Source organism: Pongo abelii, chromosome 8, assembly GCF_028885655.2.
Source record: "Pongo abelii isolate AG06213 chromosome 8, NHGRI_mPonAbe1-v2.0_pri, whole genome shotgun sequence".
Lineage (NCBI taxonomy): Eukaryota > Metazoa > Chordata > Mammalia > Primates > Hominidae > Pongo > Pongo abelii.
Window position 1 is genome coordinate 128,614,668 of NC_071993.2, and position 20,027 is coordinate 128,634,694.

Sequence of the window (20,027 nt, forward strand, 5' to 3'; positions counted from 1 at the left end):
TCCCTTCACCTTAAGCTCTCAGGGGTAACAGAAATGATTCTCTTTGCCTACAGGGAACCAGTCATGTGGCAGGTAACTTAGGGATGTAGCCACGGGTCCCCACGTCGCCAAGCCATGTAATCCAGCATTTATCCCTGCTGTAAATATTCAGTTCTTTGAGCCCCCACTCAAATGTCATGCCCATAAGCCCTTAATCACGGCTAGTGCCTGTCTCTGGACCCCATTCAAACTGTCAATGTCTTTCTTGTGCCTGGATCCAGATTTGGCACATGGAGTATTCCAAATGGAGCTGAACCTGAACTGCACGGGGAGGGGACATCGCCTGACTCGGCTGAGACATTAAATCTTGGCATATGCAGCTTGGCTCACTGCTCCCTTTTTTTAACCCCAGGGGATATGGTCAGCTCAAGTCTCTCACTGGGGCCATGGCATTCCATACAAGATCCCTCTTCAAGAGCACGTGCTCTCTGAATATTTACTTCCTGGAGATGCACTACAAATATTAATAAGTTAACGTTTATAAAATGTTTTTACAATGAGAAGCACAATTACCAAACAGGGTGTTTCTGTCCATCCAGAAATCTTGGTACTAGATCAATATTGCCCCATGCAGTGCTGTTAATATTTATTTTCTTACACCATTGCTCCAGTATTTGATTTATTGACCCAAATTTTATGAGCTGTAGCATTTTCCAAATGGATGCTCTTAAATGCCACCAACAGTGGGACTGCTGGACACTTTTGTAGGGGATATCCTACCATTGATTAGTAGTTGCTTAATAGCAAGCTAAGAAACTACAATAGTAACTTTATAAAGATGGCAAACAAAAGCACAAACTTTGGGGGTTTTTTTTTCATTACTCTATTTCCATATGGAGATTCAGTATAAACCTAAAGAAACAACTCTTCCGACATAATATATACAACGCGTGTTTCTAAATTCCTCAGATTTTCAGTGCTACAATTCTTTTGCCAGTTAGGCCAAATGCACATACACCATCTTTGCTTTCAGAGAAGAGGGAATGTAAATACCCAATAAACATATGAAAAGATGCTTAACCTCATTAACGATCCGGGAAATGCAAATTAAAACAATAATGAGACACTGTTATTCACCAGCTGATTAACAAAAATTAAAAGGATCAATGTTATTCAGTACTTGGTGAATATGTAGGGAAATAAAAGATTCCAATTGAGAATGGGAACATAAATTGAGAAAAACCTTTGTGTAAAATAACTTGCTGGTACCTATTAAAATTAGCAGCACACATTTTTTTGACCCAGTTAATTCTACTTCTAGAAAGCTAGCCCACAGAAAATAGCACAATTACTTCAAGGCACATGAACAAAACTGCTGCTTCAAGCACTGCTTGTAAGAGCAAAAAACTGTCAAGGAGAGAGACATTAAGAATGCATAGTTCATCCTGTATGAACTAAGGGATAGTTCATTCAAACAGCAGAGTCTATAGTCATAAAAAGAATGAAGTATTTTGTCCAGACCTGGTAAGCTATCATTAAACAGTTATTGATAAATGAAAAAGTTAATTCATGATTCCAATTTATTTTAAAAAAAAGAAAAAAGCAGACACATTTACCACCCTAAAGATGCATATAAAACTGAAAGTATAAGCCTGACTATAAACATAGCTAAAATTAGAAAGAAAATATACCAAATTGTTAGCAATGTACTTTATATAATTAGCAGCAGGATTATGGGTATTGCTTACTTTTTTCTTATTTCTACCTTTCAAACAAACAGAAATCTCAACACACACAACAAAAAAGTATAATCAAACAGCTCCTTAGACAATCATTCAATAGTAGCTACCGCCTGCAGAACCAATGGATCTGGCAAAACAAACACAAAGCCAGAGAGAAGAAATTCTGCACCAACCAACACAACCACGACTCTTTTTCTTTCCTGCTCATGGCCAAATCCTTGTGGAATTCATCATTATTTTTCATCTGCCAAGTAACAGAATAGGAGAGCACGGGCTTCAAAACCATGTTCACTAAAGACTTTTTTAAAATAACATTTCAATATTGAAACAAAGCAGACTGAAGCAAAATGGCCTAAACTCCCAAGTATAATACAAGAAGCGGATTCCATGAACATTCCACACCCTATCCACACAAAGACACCAGGTGGCCCAGACAGGTTTTTCGGAATTCTTCTGTTACCTTCATTCCCCCAAAATGCCTATTAAATCCCAGGCTACCCTCAGGTGACAACTGGGAATGTAGATTTAGTTTGTTGACACCAAAACACCGCAGTGAAAGGTGAAGGGTGAAAGGTTAAAGACCCAGGCTGTCACCTGGATATTTACCTTCCACATTGCAAAAAAATCCAGACATTTCCAAATACTCAGGTGTTCGATAACAAGCAGAATAAACATCCAGAAGGTGATAGAAAGTTTTACTCTGTGCCAGGTAGAACGCTGTGTCCATGTGATATCAGAAAGATAGTCCCAAGCCTTTCTCCCACCAGTATCAGCACCCAATTTACCCAGGAAGACAGCAATCTCTTGTAATCCTGGCCTTCACACAGGCACCCACCCCATGAACAGATCAGTTCATTCAACAGGTGAGTTGCCATTAAAATGCAAAAAATCTGCCAGGTGCGGTGGCTCACGCCTACAATCCCAGCACTTTGGGAGGCCGAGGCGGGCAGATCATTTGAGGACAGGAATTCGAGGCCAGCCTGGCCAACATGGTGAAACTCTGTCTCTACTAAAAATATAAAAATTAGTCAGGCATGGTAGCAGGTGCCTGTAATCCCAGCTACTCAGGAGGCTGAGGCAAGAGAATCGCTTGAACCTGGGAGACAGAGGCTGCAGTGAGCTGAGATCATGCCACTGTACTCCAGCCTGGGTGACAGAGTGAGACTGTCTCAAAACAAAACAAAAAAACAAAAAATGCGTAAAATCTAATTTTCCCATCCCAGTCCCCCACTTTCAGCAGGTGCCTGGGGGACTTGCATCCTTTCTGAAAGCATTTGTGCCAACTAACCTTGTATGTCAAGGACAGAGGTACCTGCTGTTGCTCACCACCACGCAGATGTGGAGGCAAACACCTGTTAATGCTTAAACTCCAACATTGATACAAGAAGTTTGCTTTTCAGGAGGTGTCCAGAGAACAGGGCCGGGCGATCTGATCCTCGGGATCAGTGGCAGAAACTCTTCCCTCTGCTCGGTAAACAACCATTGGATCTCTCCAGAGGAGGTGGGAAGTGAATTACAACATGCCATGTTTTCTTAGAGGCCCGTTGCTTGTAGGTGCTCACAAAGGTGGCTGCAGCAGGACATCCACCACCTGTTGAACTTAGCTGTTTAAAAATGTTACGATCTTCCCCATTTTTGCTTTTGCAAAATAGACAAATGCCATATGGTCCTGCAATTCCACTCCTAGGTATATACCAGAGAAACTTACAGCAAGGACTGGGACAGATACTTGTACACCAATTGCTACATTATTCACAATAGCCAAAAGGTAGAAGCAACCCAAGTGATCATCATCAGTTGAATGGATAAACAAAATGTGGGGCCAGGCACAGTGGCTCATGCCTGTAATCCCAGCACTTTGGGAGGCCAAGGCGTGTGGATCACAAGGGCAGGAGATCGAGACCGCCTGACCAACATGGTGAAACCCTGTCTCTATTAAAAATACAAAAATTAGCCGGGCATGATGGTGAGTGCCTGTAATCCCATACTCTGGAGGCTGAGGCAGGAGAATCGCTTGAACCTGGGAGGTGGAGGTTGCAGTGAGCCAAGGTTGCACCACTGCACTCCAGCCTGGGCGACAGAGTGAAATTCTGTCTCAAAAAAAAAAAAGTGGTATATCCATACAATGGAATATAATTCAGCCATAAAAAGGAATGAAGTTTTGATTCATGCTACAATATGGATGGACCTTTGTTAAGTGAAATAAGCCAGACACAAAAGGAAAAATATCCTGATTTCACTTATATAAGGTACACAGAATAGGCAAATTCATAAAGACAAAAAGTAGGTTAGAGGTTACTAGGTGCAGTGGGGGAGGGGAAACGAGTACTTACTGCTTAATGGGTACAAAGTTTCTGTTTGGAGAGATGAAAAAGTTTTGAAAATAGTGGTGATGGTTGTACAACACCGTGAATGTAATTAATGCCTACTAAACTTGATAATGACTTAAATGGTAGATTTTATATTATGCATATATTACCACAATAAATGTAAAAACCTCATAACCAGCTGGGCACAGTGTCTCAAGCCTGTAATTCCAATACTTTGGGAGGTTGAGGCGGGAGGATCACTTGAGCATACGTGTTCAAAGCCAGCCTGGGCAAACAAGTGAGACCCCGTCTCTGCAAAAAATTTAAAAATTAGCCAAATGTGGTGCCATGCACCTGTAGTCCTAGCTACCCAGGAGGCTGAGGCAGGAGGATCACTGGAACACAGGAGGTCAAGACTGCACTGAACCATGTTCGTACCACTGCACTCCAGCCTGGGCAATACAGAGGGACTCTGTCTCAAAAACTAACAAATAAATAACCCACAGAGGTCTTGGAAGTTGAAAGAACAGCATCATATCCCCAACTTTGCTCTGAACAGTATACCTTGGGCTAGATCTTTGCATGCTTTTGGGGAGCCATTACTTTCATCATGTTTCTCATTCAACAGCAACAGTGTTTTGGTTTTTACAAAACATGGAACTACATTTGAAGAAAGCAGTTTAGCAAGAGCATAAATTCTGGTGCAAAATCACGTAGGTCCAAATGGCAGCTGTGCCACCTATGAGGTAGGTGTAGGGCAAGCCCTCAAATGTAAAAGGGCAAAATAACAGTGTCTGCCTCTTTGGGCTGTGGAAGGACTGAGCAACTAGCTCCATGGGAGGCACCTGGGAAGTCACGATGCAGGGGGGAGCAGTCCATAAATGTTGGCTAATACAAACATATGCCTGTGTCCTCATCAAAGACTGCTTGATGTGGGATTAAAGCTGAAATGTCTTCACTGAAAAAACTCTCCATAAAGTATAAACATGCTGATAAGTACATTAGTCATGATTTCTCCCCCTAAACATACTTGTGGATTAAGCATAACATTTGCATCAAAAAGTCTTTAAAATGACATCTAAGTAACTAACCTAGAAAATGTAAATCTAATTAACCTATGCTTCAAAACAACCAGTTTAGTAGTGATTATAACAAAAGTTTTAAAAATCATCTTTTCTTAGATCTGAAATATACTTGGTTCATGCTCAATAATGCTTTACTCTCTGCTGAGGGGCTCCAGGGGAACCTGAAGCCCTGTAATACCCAACGCTGAGGGCTTCTGTGCCAATTTCACAGTCACATTGAATGAGCCCTCTGTCCTGCGATCTCTCTCGGTCTATGTTCTTAGGCACTTCGAAGTGGCATAAAAGATGGTTTTTAAGAATCCCCTATGCCTAAATCATTACCTACGAAGGAGGTGAGAACTGAGGTGGTCTATTAATTATCTCAGCCAGCTTCTTGCTTTTCTGCATTAAACTGCAATAACTGTCCTGAGCCCTGTGAAATATCTAGCCATGAAGGTAACCTCTTTATTACAAAAAAAAAAAAAAAATCTGTGCTGTTGTTTAAGAAGAGAAATGGCTAATGCTACACGATGGTGATGCTATTAAATTACAGTTCTCAGAGCCTGAAGGGATCAGGATTATTTAGCCAATCTTCTCATTTTAAGGCAGGGGATTCTGGGGCACAGAGAGCTGAAAAAACTTGCCCACGGTCAAGACTGATGTAAAAGCTCAGGAATAAGTATGATTAGGGAGACAGAGTTATGATTTAGGTCCTTTACTATTATATCAATTACATATTAATAACATCCAGCAAGACTTTGCTCATGTACTTTAGGTGCCCGATCCATAAACAGGTAGAAAGAATGAGATGGACAGGCCACCAAAGCACAATCATAGTTTATGGAATGAACAGAATTATAAAGGAAAAACAAAAATTGCAGAAATAACACATATTTGTTTGAAGAAGCTTTTCAGGTATTTGCTTTCTAGAAAAATGTATCTTGGAAAACTTGACATTTTGCTTCTTCATTAAACAAACTGGCAAATGGGCCGGGTGCGGTAGCTCACGCCTGTAATCCCAGCACTCTGTGAGGCCAAGGAGGGTGGACTACTTGAGGTCAGGAGTTCGAGACCAGCATGACCAACATGGTGAAACCCCATCTCCACTAAAAATACAAAGTTAGCTGGCCATGGTGGTGGGCGCCTGTAATCCCAGCTACTTGGGAGGCTGAGGCAGGAAAATCGCTTGAACCCGGGAGGTGGAGGTTGCAGTGTGCTGAGATCATGCTATTGCACTCCAGCCTGGGCAACAAGAGCAAAACTCAGTCTCAAAAAATAGAAATAAAATAAAGCAAAGTGGCAAATGGACAGGAGTCAGGAATGGATCAGTTAGATGTCAGGCCCTCTGAGTTTCAATTAGGTCTCTTTGCTTTTGGGGAAGTGCCGAGGAATGAAAATAACAATATAGTTCCCTGAAGTCAAATGTACAAAGGTACCTTTTAGGTACCTTTTTTTTCTTCTTTTTTTTTTTTTTTTTGACAGAGTCCTGCTCTATCATCCAGGGTGGACTGCAGAGGCACAATCACGGCTCACTGCAGCCCCAAACTCCTGGGCCCAAGCGATCCTCCCACCTCAGCTGCTTGAGTAGCTGGGACTACAGGTAAGCGCAACCACATCCAGCTAATGGTTTAAATTTTTTGCAGAAATGGGGGTCTCACTATGTTGCCTAAGTTGGTCTTATGCTCCTGACCTCAAGTGATCCTCTTGCCTCAGCCTCCCAAAGCACTGGGATTACAGTGCCACTGCACCCAATCCAGAGGCACATTTCTTTAAGTTTATATAGGTAACGAAGAAAATATCAGAGGGAAAATCCAACACCAGGGACCATTCTCCCCGAAGTCTGCCCTGGTCAGGCCCCAACAAGGACTCTCTGAGGCAAACGCAGGCCACAGCCAGCCAGGGAGCTCCCCATGGGGCAGGCCCACAGGTGGGAATGAGCCTCTTTGAGCTCCAGTGACTCCGGGTCCTGGGGTTGACTTAACACATCATTAGCAAAGATGATGCCTTAGGTAACTAAAGGAACCTTCCCAGGAGATGAGAAATGTGTCTTTCCTTTTCAAGTCCCAGAAGCCCTTGGGACTCAATGGAATTTCTAAGAGTTTCAGGCATCTCCAAAATGAATGTTCAATGCCAGTGCTGTTGTGAAAAGCCCTTGATAAACCTAGGCTGACCACCTCTGCAACTAGCAGGCCAACCTCCCAGGTCGCCCCACCCACAGCCATAGCCTTTCTCCAGCAGAGAACCAGAAGGGCGAGGACCACGCCAGCACACTGCATCCAAAGGTGCGGTCCTCTTCCGCTTTTGGCTTTTTTTTTTTCTTTTTTTTTGGTAAAGCAAAATATATTTTAGGTTTTTGTCCCACACACTGAAATTCCATTTCCTTTTCCCTCCAGAAATGGCTCAGCGTGACACAACAAAATCACTTTGGTCATCTGCACTCCACAGGGGCAGGCCAAAGGCTTTCTGCTGAGAGTCCTCATTTTGCTTTTAGAACATAGGTGCTCTTCGTCTAGCGGAATGTTGGCATCAATAATTAACACTGAACTGCACCTGTTAAAAATCAGGCAGCATTTTCTCATTAGGCCCTCTTAGTCTCTTAGCATATTTGTAATCACTAATTCAGATTTGCAAAAAGCTCCTTCCCCATAATAATGATGTCGGTTCCATTTATTTTGAGCCCAGGGGTCTCTGGAACCTCATCAGCTCCTCTTTGTACTTATTTACAAGGCTGTCTTAATTGATGAAATTAGTTAACCACCAGGATTTTGACTACCATTCTCACACTCAGATTGTATTTAAATAAATCATTGGAACTGCATCAATTACATGAGTTTCAGAAAGCATTTGGTGGTTAAAAACAATCCCAGGGGCCGTGATTTCAGTGGCTTAACTCTTCCTTTCTAACCAGCATCCCCCCATGAAATCCTTAACTTTTTTTTTTTTCAAAAAGATTTCTTTTAAAAGGGCCAACCTTTCAATCTCATCGTATCTGGTCTAAGGACTGAACTAAGAACAGAAGGACAAATCACCCCCCTGCCTCCTGCTTCCACCACCAAGTAGGAGTTGTGGAAAACAACCAAAGTATTTCTACTTCCAAGCTTCAACAGTACCCACCTGCTAGCAGATCTGCCTCATAACTGTTTCACATGTTCACTGCCCACCATGTGTTCTTAGAAACTTACTCATAGGCTATCTCCATTTTCCTCTGAATTTTGGCCTCTAGATGTTAATTTCTAAGTGTTAAAAGAAAAAGGCAAAAACTTTTGCAGAAGAAAATAATCCTTTAAAGATGAATAACTGTCTACGGAATTTCAGAAAAGGGCTGCAGGGCATTTTTAGGTGGAAAGGAGGCTCATTTACCTACAGCAATGATGGAGCTAAAGTGATGCTGGTGTGTTAAACACACGTGAGACACAGTCCTGGACACCCCACTGCTGCTACTGAGGAATCCTCCCCACCTGGCCCTAAAGGACCTGAGGTCTGAGCTAAAGAGCATCTTCTATTCCTCCCACAGGGCAGTTTTCCCAGATGGGTTCCGGAGATCCCCTTGTCTCCTGGCATTCAGGTCCTTGGGCAACCTCCTCCCTAGTGTCTTGCTTAATAATAGAAAAAAGCAAAAGTAGTGGCTGTCCCTTCCAACACTAGGTTACAAAAGGCTGTGACTTCTGTGATCCTGCTCTCTCTCTCTCTCTGGCTCCTCCTTTGCTCAACCTGATGACAGCAGCTGCCCTATGAAGAGGCCCGTGTGGCATGGAACAGTGGGCAGCCCCCAGCCAACAGTCTGTGAGGAACTGAGGCCCTCTGCAAGGAAGTGAATCCTAACAGCAACCACATGAGCAGTTCCTTCCTCCAATTAACCCTTCCAATGAGACCTCAGCCTCAACCCTTCCTTGCTTACAGTCCTGTGAGACAGCTGGAGATGGAAGACCCAGCTAAGCCACACCTTCATTCCTGATCCAGGAAACAGTGAGGTAATAAATGTTGCTTAAAGCTACCATACCTTGGGGCAATTTATTATGCAGCAACAGGTAACTAATATGCCCACTTATGTTCCAAATGCATCAGAGAATTTCATCATAAGGTTTCCTTCAGTGCTTTTCATATGCTCAATTATTACAGTTCTCCCCTTTCATACTAAATAATTTGGAAATTCCATCTCTCTTTCTGAGACATCTTTCCTTCCAACTCAGACCTGAATCCTTTCCTGACCTCCTTTTTTCCTTATTCTTCCAAACAGCCAATCCAATATCACCTTTCCATGTATATCCATGGGATGCAACATGCTCCTGCAACTTCAACCAAACCTGTGTCCCTCCCATTGCCAGAGTTCTCCTCTGCCTCCCCTGCTGGACTGGACTAGGAGCCCCTCCGAGCTGGGGCCATGCCTCACCCTCTCATCTCCCCAGAGCCCAGGAGGGTGCCTGGCACACAGGGTGCTCAATCAATGTCTGCTAAGTGGATGAACAAAGGCTAGAGGAGCATGTGCAGGCATCTGCAGGGATACAGCTGCCAATTTCAAACTCCCTAGGGAGTGATGAGACTAAATTCCATGGCACTGTGTGACGTGCTCTCCAGCATCCTTCAAGGAGGACAGCAGATTGCCACTGTCATCTCTACGCACTCTCCCTTAATGCATCATATTTCATACTCCAGTCTCTAATCCAAGTCCCCTCACTATTCATGCAATCCTGCTCTGACAGGGAAACCATACTGACGCTTCTCAAATTCCACACCCGTTTTAGTTTTATACACTATAAAGCATATAGAAAACAGACTCTCAACTTTCGACCCTTCTGTTATTAAACTCTCCTCATATGAAGAACAACACAAACGGGAATTGTACTTTAAAATTACATGCAAGTCCGGGATAATATTTTTTTTTAATATCAAACCCTGACATGGGCAATTGTGACAATTATTGATTCTTGTTAAAGTATTCCTTCTAATTCCTGCTAACTTTTGAGCACTTTAAAAAATAAACAAAAATGTAGGGCTGGGCATGGTGGCTCACGCCTGTAATCCCAGCACTTTGGGAGGCCGAGGCAGGTGGCTCACGAGGTCAGGAGATCAAGACCATCCTGGATAACATGGTGAAACCCCGTCTCTGCTAAAGATACAAAAAATTAGCGAGGCATGGTGGCACACGCCTGTAGTCCCAGCTACTCGGGAGGCTGAGGCGGGAGAATCGCTTGAACCTGGGAGGCGGAGGTTGCAGTGAACCGAGATCGCACCACTGCACTCCAGCCTGGGCGACACAGTGAGACTCCATCTCAAAAAAAAATGTAAGAAATGTGATGTTCTGAAAGCTTAATTCTACCTTGTAGCCTCCAATGCGATGCTCCTGCTTAAACTCCTTCCCGTTTTTCAGCCACCGCATGGTCGGTGTTGGGTTCCCCCCGGCTGGGCAGCGAAACTTGACAGTGTTGGCTGCAGGCACAGCATGGAGCCGCTTTTCCATCTTTTCTGTGTTGGTCCAGTATGGTGCTCCTGTTTTGGAAAACAATATTAGAATGTATATCGATGGCCACCTTCCCCTCCGTGAGTAAACTCCAAACAGGTAAGATCATTTTGCTTTACATGTAAATGATAGGCTATTTTTTAAATCTTTGGGTAATATTTACATTTGGAAAATATTTTCAGAAGTCTAATCCAGCTGGCTGAGCAGAAGGTCCCAGAGAGGGACGGTTCATGTCTACTAACAGGGAAAAAAAAAAAAAAAAAAAAAGTGTTTGAGGCCCCTTCTCTCTCTTGTTCTTGATGCCAGAAAATAATTTCACGCCAAAACATGTTTTAAAATGCTATTTTATATACATATGAACAACATATACAACCGCAACAGCTCAGTCCTCCAAAAATATATCCTTTTGGATTGCCACACCTATTAAATGATCGCATATACACACTAGTAAAAACAAGTTGTTCTCAAAAGCCTTATCAACTTATCTACTGGAGCCTTACTTTAAAGGCAATCAATAGTATAAATTATCACTCTAATATAATAAAATAACCCAGACAGGCATTCGTACATTTCTCAGAATTTATACACAAACAACAAAAAAAACTGTATCACTAAATACATACTAACTTTTTTAATTAAAAAAAAATTTCTTTCCAATGGTGGTTATGAATGCCATAACCCTACCACCCCACCTAATGATAACTTAAGAGGAGGCTACCAATTAAATGATATGTTAAAGTTATGCCTTCCAAATGTCCCCGAAAGTCATAAATACAAGTGATTTTTTAAAGAAAAAAGTTTTAAATCACAAAGTAAAGTATATTTTTTCTAAATAAAAGCCACAACATCAAGCCAGAATACTACTGTAAATTCTTCATGTCTGCTACTAATGGCTAATGACTACTACCGACTGAAAGTTTCTACTTTGCCAAGCACTGCTCAAAGAGTTTTTACATGTCAACACATTAATCTTCACAACAATTCAAGAAGAAAGGCACTATCATAATCTTGGCTTCCAAGTGGGGAAACTGAGGCACAGAACAGTTAAGTAACCTGCCAAAAGCCACGAAGCTTGGAAGAGGTGCAGCCAGGATTTGAACCACATCAGTCTGATGCCAGAGCCCACTATCTTCAACCCTACTCTCCACTGCTAGGAAGATGCAGCTTCTCCATGAGGTTGGAATCTGTACCTTCCACCAATCTGATGTTTAAGGCTGAAGTCCGGGAAAGCCAGCCTGGGTCAAGGCACACGTCCTCCTTTTTTCCTGTCCAGAACCTCTACTGTACAGCAATTTAACTTTTCACATATATGTTTCTGTCTTAGCAAACTGGTAACCAAAATCCCTGTATTCCTCTGAAACAGCCACCAACAGGGACTTGAATTAGAAGGCTAATTCGTAACTGTGCTTATTTCTGATGAAGGCTAGACTGAACAACAGCACACACAGTTCACAAACCCAAGGCAAAATGGCCCTAGGCAGGGGCTTTGTCTCTGATGCATATTTAGAAGTCTCCTCTATTCTACGGGTGCAGAGCACGTCCCTGGGGGATAAGGATCCCCTTCACTTAGCAGCCAGACTCTCAGGGTACAATTAGGAATTGAAATCACTGCATCCAAACACCTACCCCAATTAGCCTTCACGCTTGCTCTTGAAACCTGTTGTCAAAGGCAGGGCTGAGATTTCTTTACAAGGGCGTGCTGTATCTTTATCCTTGTGCTTATCTTGGTGTCAAAGTGATGGGATTTAGGTGCATCCACATGATGCTGAAACAGTGGGAAGAGGGGCAAAACTATAGAAGCCAGGAGGAAAGAAGAGGAAGGAGGACAAAGAAGGAACAGGGGCTGAATTCTTTCCTTTGAATCCAGTTGCGTTTGCAACCTGGGTAGACATTTGGCTTTGGGTGTTGAATGCCCATAAACGCACCTATTCTTTTGCAGGTTCACCAGGGAGTACCTGATTCCTATTCATCACAAGACTCTCAGGGCCTGGCATATACTGAAACAATTTCAATAATCTTTCATTTTAAAAGCTTCTACTTAGAAAAATCCATCCACAGCCACAGCCACTAAAAAGAAACCATTGAGAGCACAAAACAAATAATGAGCTTTGTCACTACACAAAGACGTTTACAAATCTGACCTAAATGAAAAGCATACCTCATGCTGTCAGGTGTCTGCACTCATGTCATTTGTTTAAGTAAACACAATAGCCTATTCATATGAATTAGCTAAATATTAATGCAGTAACTCTTTCAGATAACATCAATAACTGCTGAGCTGATCCTGTGGAATGTCTTTTCTTTTCTACATAAAAGAAATCAACAGATATGTGCTTACATACCATTAGGCATGATTTTTATGTTCCCTAAAAAAAAGTGGGATTTAGCTGAAGGAACCAGGAATGTTGTTCTTTTCTGCCCTCACTAGGCCAAGCCACGGGTGACTGTAACAGCACAGGGACCGGCCCAGACCACGCGCACCTATGCAGGCCTGACCTGCGGCAACAGCCCATGGGCAATCCGCACCTTTGTCTTGGTGCCTCAGGAGTGATTTAAGGACTAAGGTGAAATAATTTTGCTGGAATTCCTGGCAGGTAGCCACTTCCCTGGGGTGATATTTCAATCATCAAAGCTACACCTATAAAATCTGCTTCTGCAAAACAGAGACACAGCCATACAGCAGGGTACGGGCACAGTGCTGCTCACCCAGGTCTCAGAGATCCAAGGTTGAGGGCCATCATAAAAAATCCAGGCACAACCCTCCACCCAGGCTCCCATGTGTGACCAGCCCCACCCCGGTGACTGCTAACATCACACCAGCACACAGCCTCTCTTTAAATGTCAAGCTCACAAATATGTTTAATGAACTCGATACGGGAGGGGAGGAACTTTTTTTTTTTCCTTTTTTTGAGACAGCATCTCGCTCCGTTGCCCAGGCTGGAGTGCAGTGGCGCGATCTTGGCTCACTGCAAGCTCCGCCTCCCGGGTTCACGCCATTCTCCTGCCTCAGCCTCCCGAGTAGCTGGGACTACAGGCGCCCGCCACCATGCCCAGCTAATTTTTTTTTTTTTTTTTTTTTTTTTGTATTTTTAGTAGAGACAGGGTTTCACCATGTTAGCCAGGATGGTCTTGATCTCTTGACCTCATGATCCACCCGCCTCAGCCTCCAAAGTGCTGGGATTACAGACGTGAGCTACCGCGCCCGGCCGGAACTCTTTTATAATTTTACAATAGCTCTTCCTAAAATACACTAGCTTTATGTGAACCTTGAAGAATCTGTAAGATCTAGAAAAATAATAATACTATAAGATAGCCCTACTGTGTTTCCTTCATCAGCAGCTTTCTGTTCTCTGTATGTTTTTACAGTTGGAAAGGCCACACATGGAAACGCCAGGGCCTCCCAAGAACTGCAAAGAAGCTGGAGACAAACACCATCCAGGCACTTAGAACAGGTTCCTCTACCTAAGGAAGCCCCATTTATATCAAGGCTCGTGAACAGCTTTAACAACTCTTATTTGGAGAAGGAACTCATGTACCAAATTAAATAGCTACCGAAGCAGAGATCAGCCTTGACCATAGTAGATGCTCAACAGGGATGTTTACTCAACAATCTTATCTAAAATGAACCTGCAGGCCAGGCACGGTGGCTCACGCCTGTAATCCCAGCACTTTGGGAGGCTGAGGCGGGCGGATCACCTGAGATCAGGAGTTCAAGACCAGCCTGCCCAACATGGTGAAACCCTGTCTCTACTAAAAATACAAAAATTAGCTGGACATGGTAATGCCTGGCTGTAGTCCCAGCTACTAGGGAGGGTGAGGCAGGAGAATTGCTTGAACCCAGGAGGCAGAGGTTGCAGTGAGCCGAGATCATGCCACTGCACTCCAGCCTGGGCGACAAGAGCAAAACTCTGTCTCAATCAATCAATCAATCAAATGAATCTGCAAGCCAAGGACACATGATTTTCCCTGAACCTTATATACCTTACAGGTGTATGAAGAGTGGGCTTAAAGTCAACTAATAGAGACGTGTGGTATAAACTTCCAATGGCATTCAAAATGAATGACACTAATCCACCTGTAAAGGAAACAAATTAACCTCGATGAGAGGTATGGTTCCTTTGGCTCTGACATTCTTAGAGCTTCTGATGTAATAGGTACCACGAGAATGATGTTCTCCTAATCATTAAATACTAAGAATGAGCTGATTAAAGAACAGTCAGACCTAGCCACAATCAATCCCATCCCATCAATCAAATCCCATCACCAGCGTATAGCATACCTACCCATTATCATTTTCTACACTGTAACAGTTATTGCATATTAGTAATAATATTAAGTAGAATTTTACTTTAAGACAACAGAAGTCTTTTAAGATGCAATGAGTTAAAGAGAGATTTATAAACCCACAGAAACTTCCTTCAAAGGACTCCAACACAGCCTTTATTATTCCCACCCCAGAGCCAAGTTATTCTTTCTCAGGGCCCCTTCTTTATGATAGATGTGTGCTTCCAACATCAGTGTCTCTGTACTGAAAAATACCCCTTCTGATGCTGACCAACAAGAATAGGGCACCTGGAAGGTACAGCTGGAGTTGTCTTTAGCCTATGGGGTAGGCACTCAAGCGTTTATTGGATGGATGGATGGATGGATGGATGGATGGATGGATGGATGGATGGATGGATGGATGACTATTAAAAGCTTTAGCTATAAAATGAAGTAGTTGCACTGATTAAGATCCCTGCCAGTTCGAACATAGTTTCCAGGTATCTATGTGCTAGGCAGGTATTGATTCGTCAACACATGGTAGGATTATATGATTTCTTTTGACCCTGCAATTTAAACTTAGTGAGAAACCATAGGCTGCTGGGCCTGCCCCCACCAAAACCCTTGCACATCCCAATGCTGATATCTAAGGTTTATAATCTACTCTCTCCTCTCTCTCTCTCTCTCTGGAACCAAAAAAGAGAGAACACGGCCCAACGATTTAAAGGAGAAACATGGAATCATATTACCAGGCTGTACCAAAAGAGACCTTGGTGACCATCTGGCCCAATGACTGATGTGATGAATGTCATCCAGAAAGGTTAAGTGATTTGATCAAGGTCACACAGCCAGAGGACGGGCTGAGGCCAGGCCCATCTCCAGCTCCCTGAGCAGTGTTCCTTCAACCACTCCAGCCTGCCCTTTGAACTCTCCCATGGTAATTAAGTCAAAAGTTCAAGATTTATGTGAGCAGCGGCCACCGATGACTGCCAACTGTATTTTTATGGATGCAAAAAATTTTAAAAACACAGCCTGTTTCAGCTCCTAGATTAAGTCTCACAAACTCTCTAAAGCCCCACTAAAGCCTCTGTCTCGAGTCTATAATTAGGGCTTTTAAAAATATCACTAATCAGGACATTTGAATGCTTTGACTCCTGACAGGGGAAAAATGTCTCAGAGCTCCCCCCCATCCTGCAGTTCTGTTTTCGGTTTGGTACAAACTAAGAGAAAACAAATCTAACAAAATATGGAGATGTGAGTGAGAATATGATTCTGAGGGGTATATCTGTGGCTTTGAGAAATCTCATTAAAAACTTGCTAACCAGCCAGGCATTCAATCAGAAATATATGTTTTAAAAACCAAGCAAGTTAACCACAAGTGAAAGAACTGAGCCCACTAGCGGACCAGTTAGCCCATGGGAATTCCCAAGATCTGCCTTCAAAGGAAACTTCTCCAATCATTGGCTATGCTGTTTGACCAAGGAGGAGACGGAGAAAGATATTCAGTCCAACCACTGGATGGAACACCATCACCAGTCTTTGTGATAAAATACCAAAACCAGCTTTTTCTTTTTTTTAAGAGACAGGGTCTTGCTCTGTTGCCCAGGCTGCACTGCAGTGGTACAACCACAGCTCACTGCAGCCTTGACCTCCTGGGCTCAGGTGATCCTCCCACCTCAGCCTCCCAAGTAACTGGGACTACAGGCATGAGCTACCACATCTGGCTATTTTTTTATTTTTTGTAGAGATGGGGTCTTGCTATGTTGCCGAGGCTAGTCTCAAACTCCTGGGTATACACGATCCTCCTGCTTCGGCCTCCCAACTAGCTGGGATTACAGGTGCGAGCTGCTGTGCTGGCCCAAACCAACTTATTGATGATGTTTTCATTACAAAGGGAATTTCCAAAAATTTGCGAAGCCTGTGTGGGTTTTTTGTTGTTTTTGTTATTGATATTGTTCTTTTCAATTCCTAGAAACTTCAACACAACTAAGAAGCCTGCTGTTACCAACTTAGGATCTCTACCAAGTAAAAATCCCAATTAGAACAAAGGTGACTTTGAACTGTTATCGGCAGGTTAATCAATGAAATGAGTTTGGAATCTCAGGCTAACTACCTTCATTTTCCCTAAATACTTCCAAAAAAAAATAGCCTTTCTCCCTGACATGGAGTGTGGGCATCTGCAGGTCTCAACAGGAATGAAACCAAAATAGAAAATTACTTTGTCTCTCATCACTCGAGAGAAAGAACCACTTTAGCAGCAAGAGTCTTGATACAACTGTCTGTCCATCACTTCCCTCAAGTTAAGCAATGGACCTGAACTTTTCGTCAATCGTGATCTTCTCAAAAACTAAGTCTCAAGCTCTTCAGAAACATTAATCACTGAAACACAAACTAGAGACAATAAAAATCCCTCGAACAAATGGGTATATGTATCTACCTAGTTCCTGCCAGATAACCCGTTAACATACCTAGTACCTAGGGAAGGCAAGAATTAGTTAACTTATACTTTTCTACGCAAAAGGATAAATTCTCAACCCTTCAAAACCCTCAACCTGGATGCATTTCAAAAATTAGCATTTGAAATTGCAACTTTCTTTCTGGAGAAAATGTGTTGCACCGAGGGGCATATGTAACAGCATTATTTCCTGGCAGCCAGGCTTGTAATGACATCACAGGACTGTTCCACTTGGAAACATCTAGTGCTGGTACCATGTGAGGTCATCAGCTAGTCAGCTGCTAAAATATGACCAGAGAATGCCCTGCACATCTGTGATGAAGAAACCAACTTAAAAAGATCAATCAAATCAGCCCATGGCTGGGTTTTTCAATGCATGTACAACATGATGTTAATAGATATAGATTTTTTTTTTTTTTGAGACGGAGTCTTGCTCTGTCGCCCAGGCTGGGGTGCAGTGGCACGATTTCGGCTCACTGAAACCTCCGCTTCCTGGGTTCAAGCGATTCTCCTGCCTCAGCCTCCCAAGTAGCTGGGACTACAGGCGCCCACCACCAAGCCCGGCTAATTTTTATATTTTAGTAGAGATGGGGTTTCACCATATTGGCCAGGCTGGTCTCAAACTCCTGACCTTGTGATCCACCTGCCTCGGCCTCCCAAAGTACTGGGATTACATCCATGAGCCATCGCGCCCTATCTTTAATGCTTGATTGTTATTTTTGCCATTGTATTTGGCACCCAAGCTTTTCGTACTCTGTACAGAATCTAAAAAATACTCTAGCAGGCAGCTGAGCTTGCCTTCTTATGTTAACCACCAAAATTAGATCAATAATCTAGCAAATCAGCAGAGGGAATAACCTGCAATATATTTTTCCAACTGGAAGATACAGAACTAAATTTTCAATGTCTCAATCCAACAGGAGAAAAAAAAAAAAAAACTCAAAAAAGCCCAAAAATGTCACCATCAACACAGGGTCACTGGAGCATCATTTGTCAAAGTTCCTGAAGAAGAACATTCAAACACACCCCAGTGGCATTTCCAGACAATCAGAAGGCACCAAAGAAATCAATCTCGACACATGAGTGTTTTCCAGGTGGCTGAAAATGCAAAGAATTTGGTGCTTCTGCAATTTTCCCTATTAATCGGGTCAGGCATTTGACACTTGAGGTGGCAAAAAATTGTTTTAATGGCAACGTCCCCTTTCCTGCCTTGCCAATTACCCCAGCCGTGGCATTCCTCTGTCCACACAGGCCACAGCTGCTTAATCTCAGCCGCCGCAGGCTGCACCTGTGAATCAGACCAGCCTAATCACACTAACAGATGGCAGAGGCCAAGTAGCCAGCTAAGAACCGCTATCACTTTAAATAGCATCTAATGTTTCACAGACACCAAACAGAGGCACCTCCTCACAGCAGTATCTCCCTGGTACAGCTAACACTAGCCCTTAATCACTGCAGAGCACCCATTTCAGGGGCAGAGTTGCTGTCATTCGAGAGCTAATTACAAAAGAACCCTGCTTGCAAGGTGAAGGCATGGCAAGTACACTGTTGGCTGGCATTCATCACATGGGCACTCTACCCCCTGGCCCTTCTGCATGGGCGCTGGGCAGTTAGGAACACTGTTCACAATGCAAAGCATAAGGTCCGCAGCACATAATCCTTCAGAACCACTCAGCCTGCCTGTCATGTAATCCATACTTTGCTGTTGCATTCTATTGCTTCACATGGTTTCACGGTAACCTGCTATTAGGCAGGTAGCCGACAACCAGGACAACACAGTTCCCCAGGCATCCAAAAACCAAGCTGACAGAATCTGATGTCTCAATCCACAGCGAGGGCACCCACATACAGTAAAACTTGAGAGCTGTAAACACCTGTACAAGCATTCTCACTCCACCCCCATCGTGACCGTAGGATGCTCTCAGGCAACAGGCCTACGGCTGAAACACAGCCCTTCTTCTGCTTGCTGAGCCACAATTTTCCAATCAATAAAGCAAGAATAAATACTCTCTCCACCTGATCGGGTTATTGGTGGCATGGACGGAACCAGGAGCCAGCACACAGCCTGTCTAGCGCAGGCCCTCGGCATCTTTGCCTCCAGCTTCATGCCAGAGCCACTGGCCAAAAGAAGCGAGTGGGCCGGGCACCGTGGCTCACGCCTGTAATCCCAGCACTTTGGGAGGCCGAGGCAAGCGGATCATGAGGTCAGGAGATCGAGACCATCCTGGCTAACACGGTGGAACCCCATCTCTACTAAAAAATACAAAAAATTAGCCGGGCGCAGTGGCGGGCACCTGTAGTCCCAGCTACTCGGGAGGCTGAGGCAGCAGAACGGCGTGAACCCAGGAGGCGGAGCTTGCAGCGAGCCGAGATCGCGCCACTGCACTCCAGCCTGGGCAACAGAGCAAGACTCTGTCTCAAAAAAAAGAAGCGAGTGACATGCTCCACTGTATCAGTATTTTTTGTTAAATAACAATAATGATAACCTCTTTAGAAGGCTGGTACAAATCACTGAAGATACTTCCACTCACCTTATTATCCACTGTTTTACGAACAAGACCGCTAATGGTAAGCTCCCATTCAGGGCAGACCTCCACGTGCAAATTCTAAGCCAGTGGTTCTTGCATTTCAGTATGAATCAGAATCACCCCCAGAGTTTCTAAGGCAGTGGGTCTGAGGAGGAACCTGAGAATCTGCATTTCGAGGGAGTTCTCAGGTGATGCTGATGCTCCTGGTCCAGGAACTTTACTTTGAGAA

At 43.5% G+C, this 20,027-nt stretch overlaps 1 protein-coding gene across 9 annotated transcripts in view; it reads right to left on the reverse strand.

Moving 5' to 3' along the window:
* The window catches only part of FGFR2 (fibroblast growth factor receptor 2), a 119,485-nt gene that overhangs the window by 62,464 nt on the left and 36,994 nt on the right, over window positions 1-20,027 (reverse strand). For all 9 annotated transcript variants that reach the window (NM_001131221.2, XM_054521367.2, XM_054521366.2 and 6 more), the window contains 1 exon segment: window positions 10,412-10,581. In NM_001131221.2, the coding sequence (NP_001124693.2) occupies window positions 10,412-10,581 (170 nt within the window).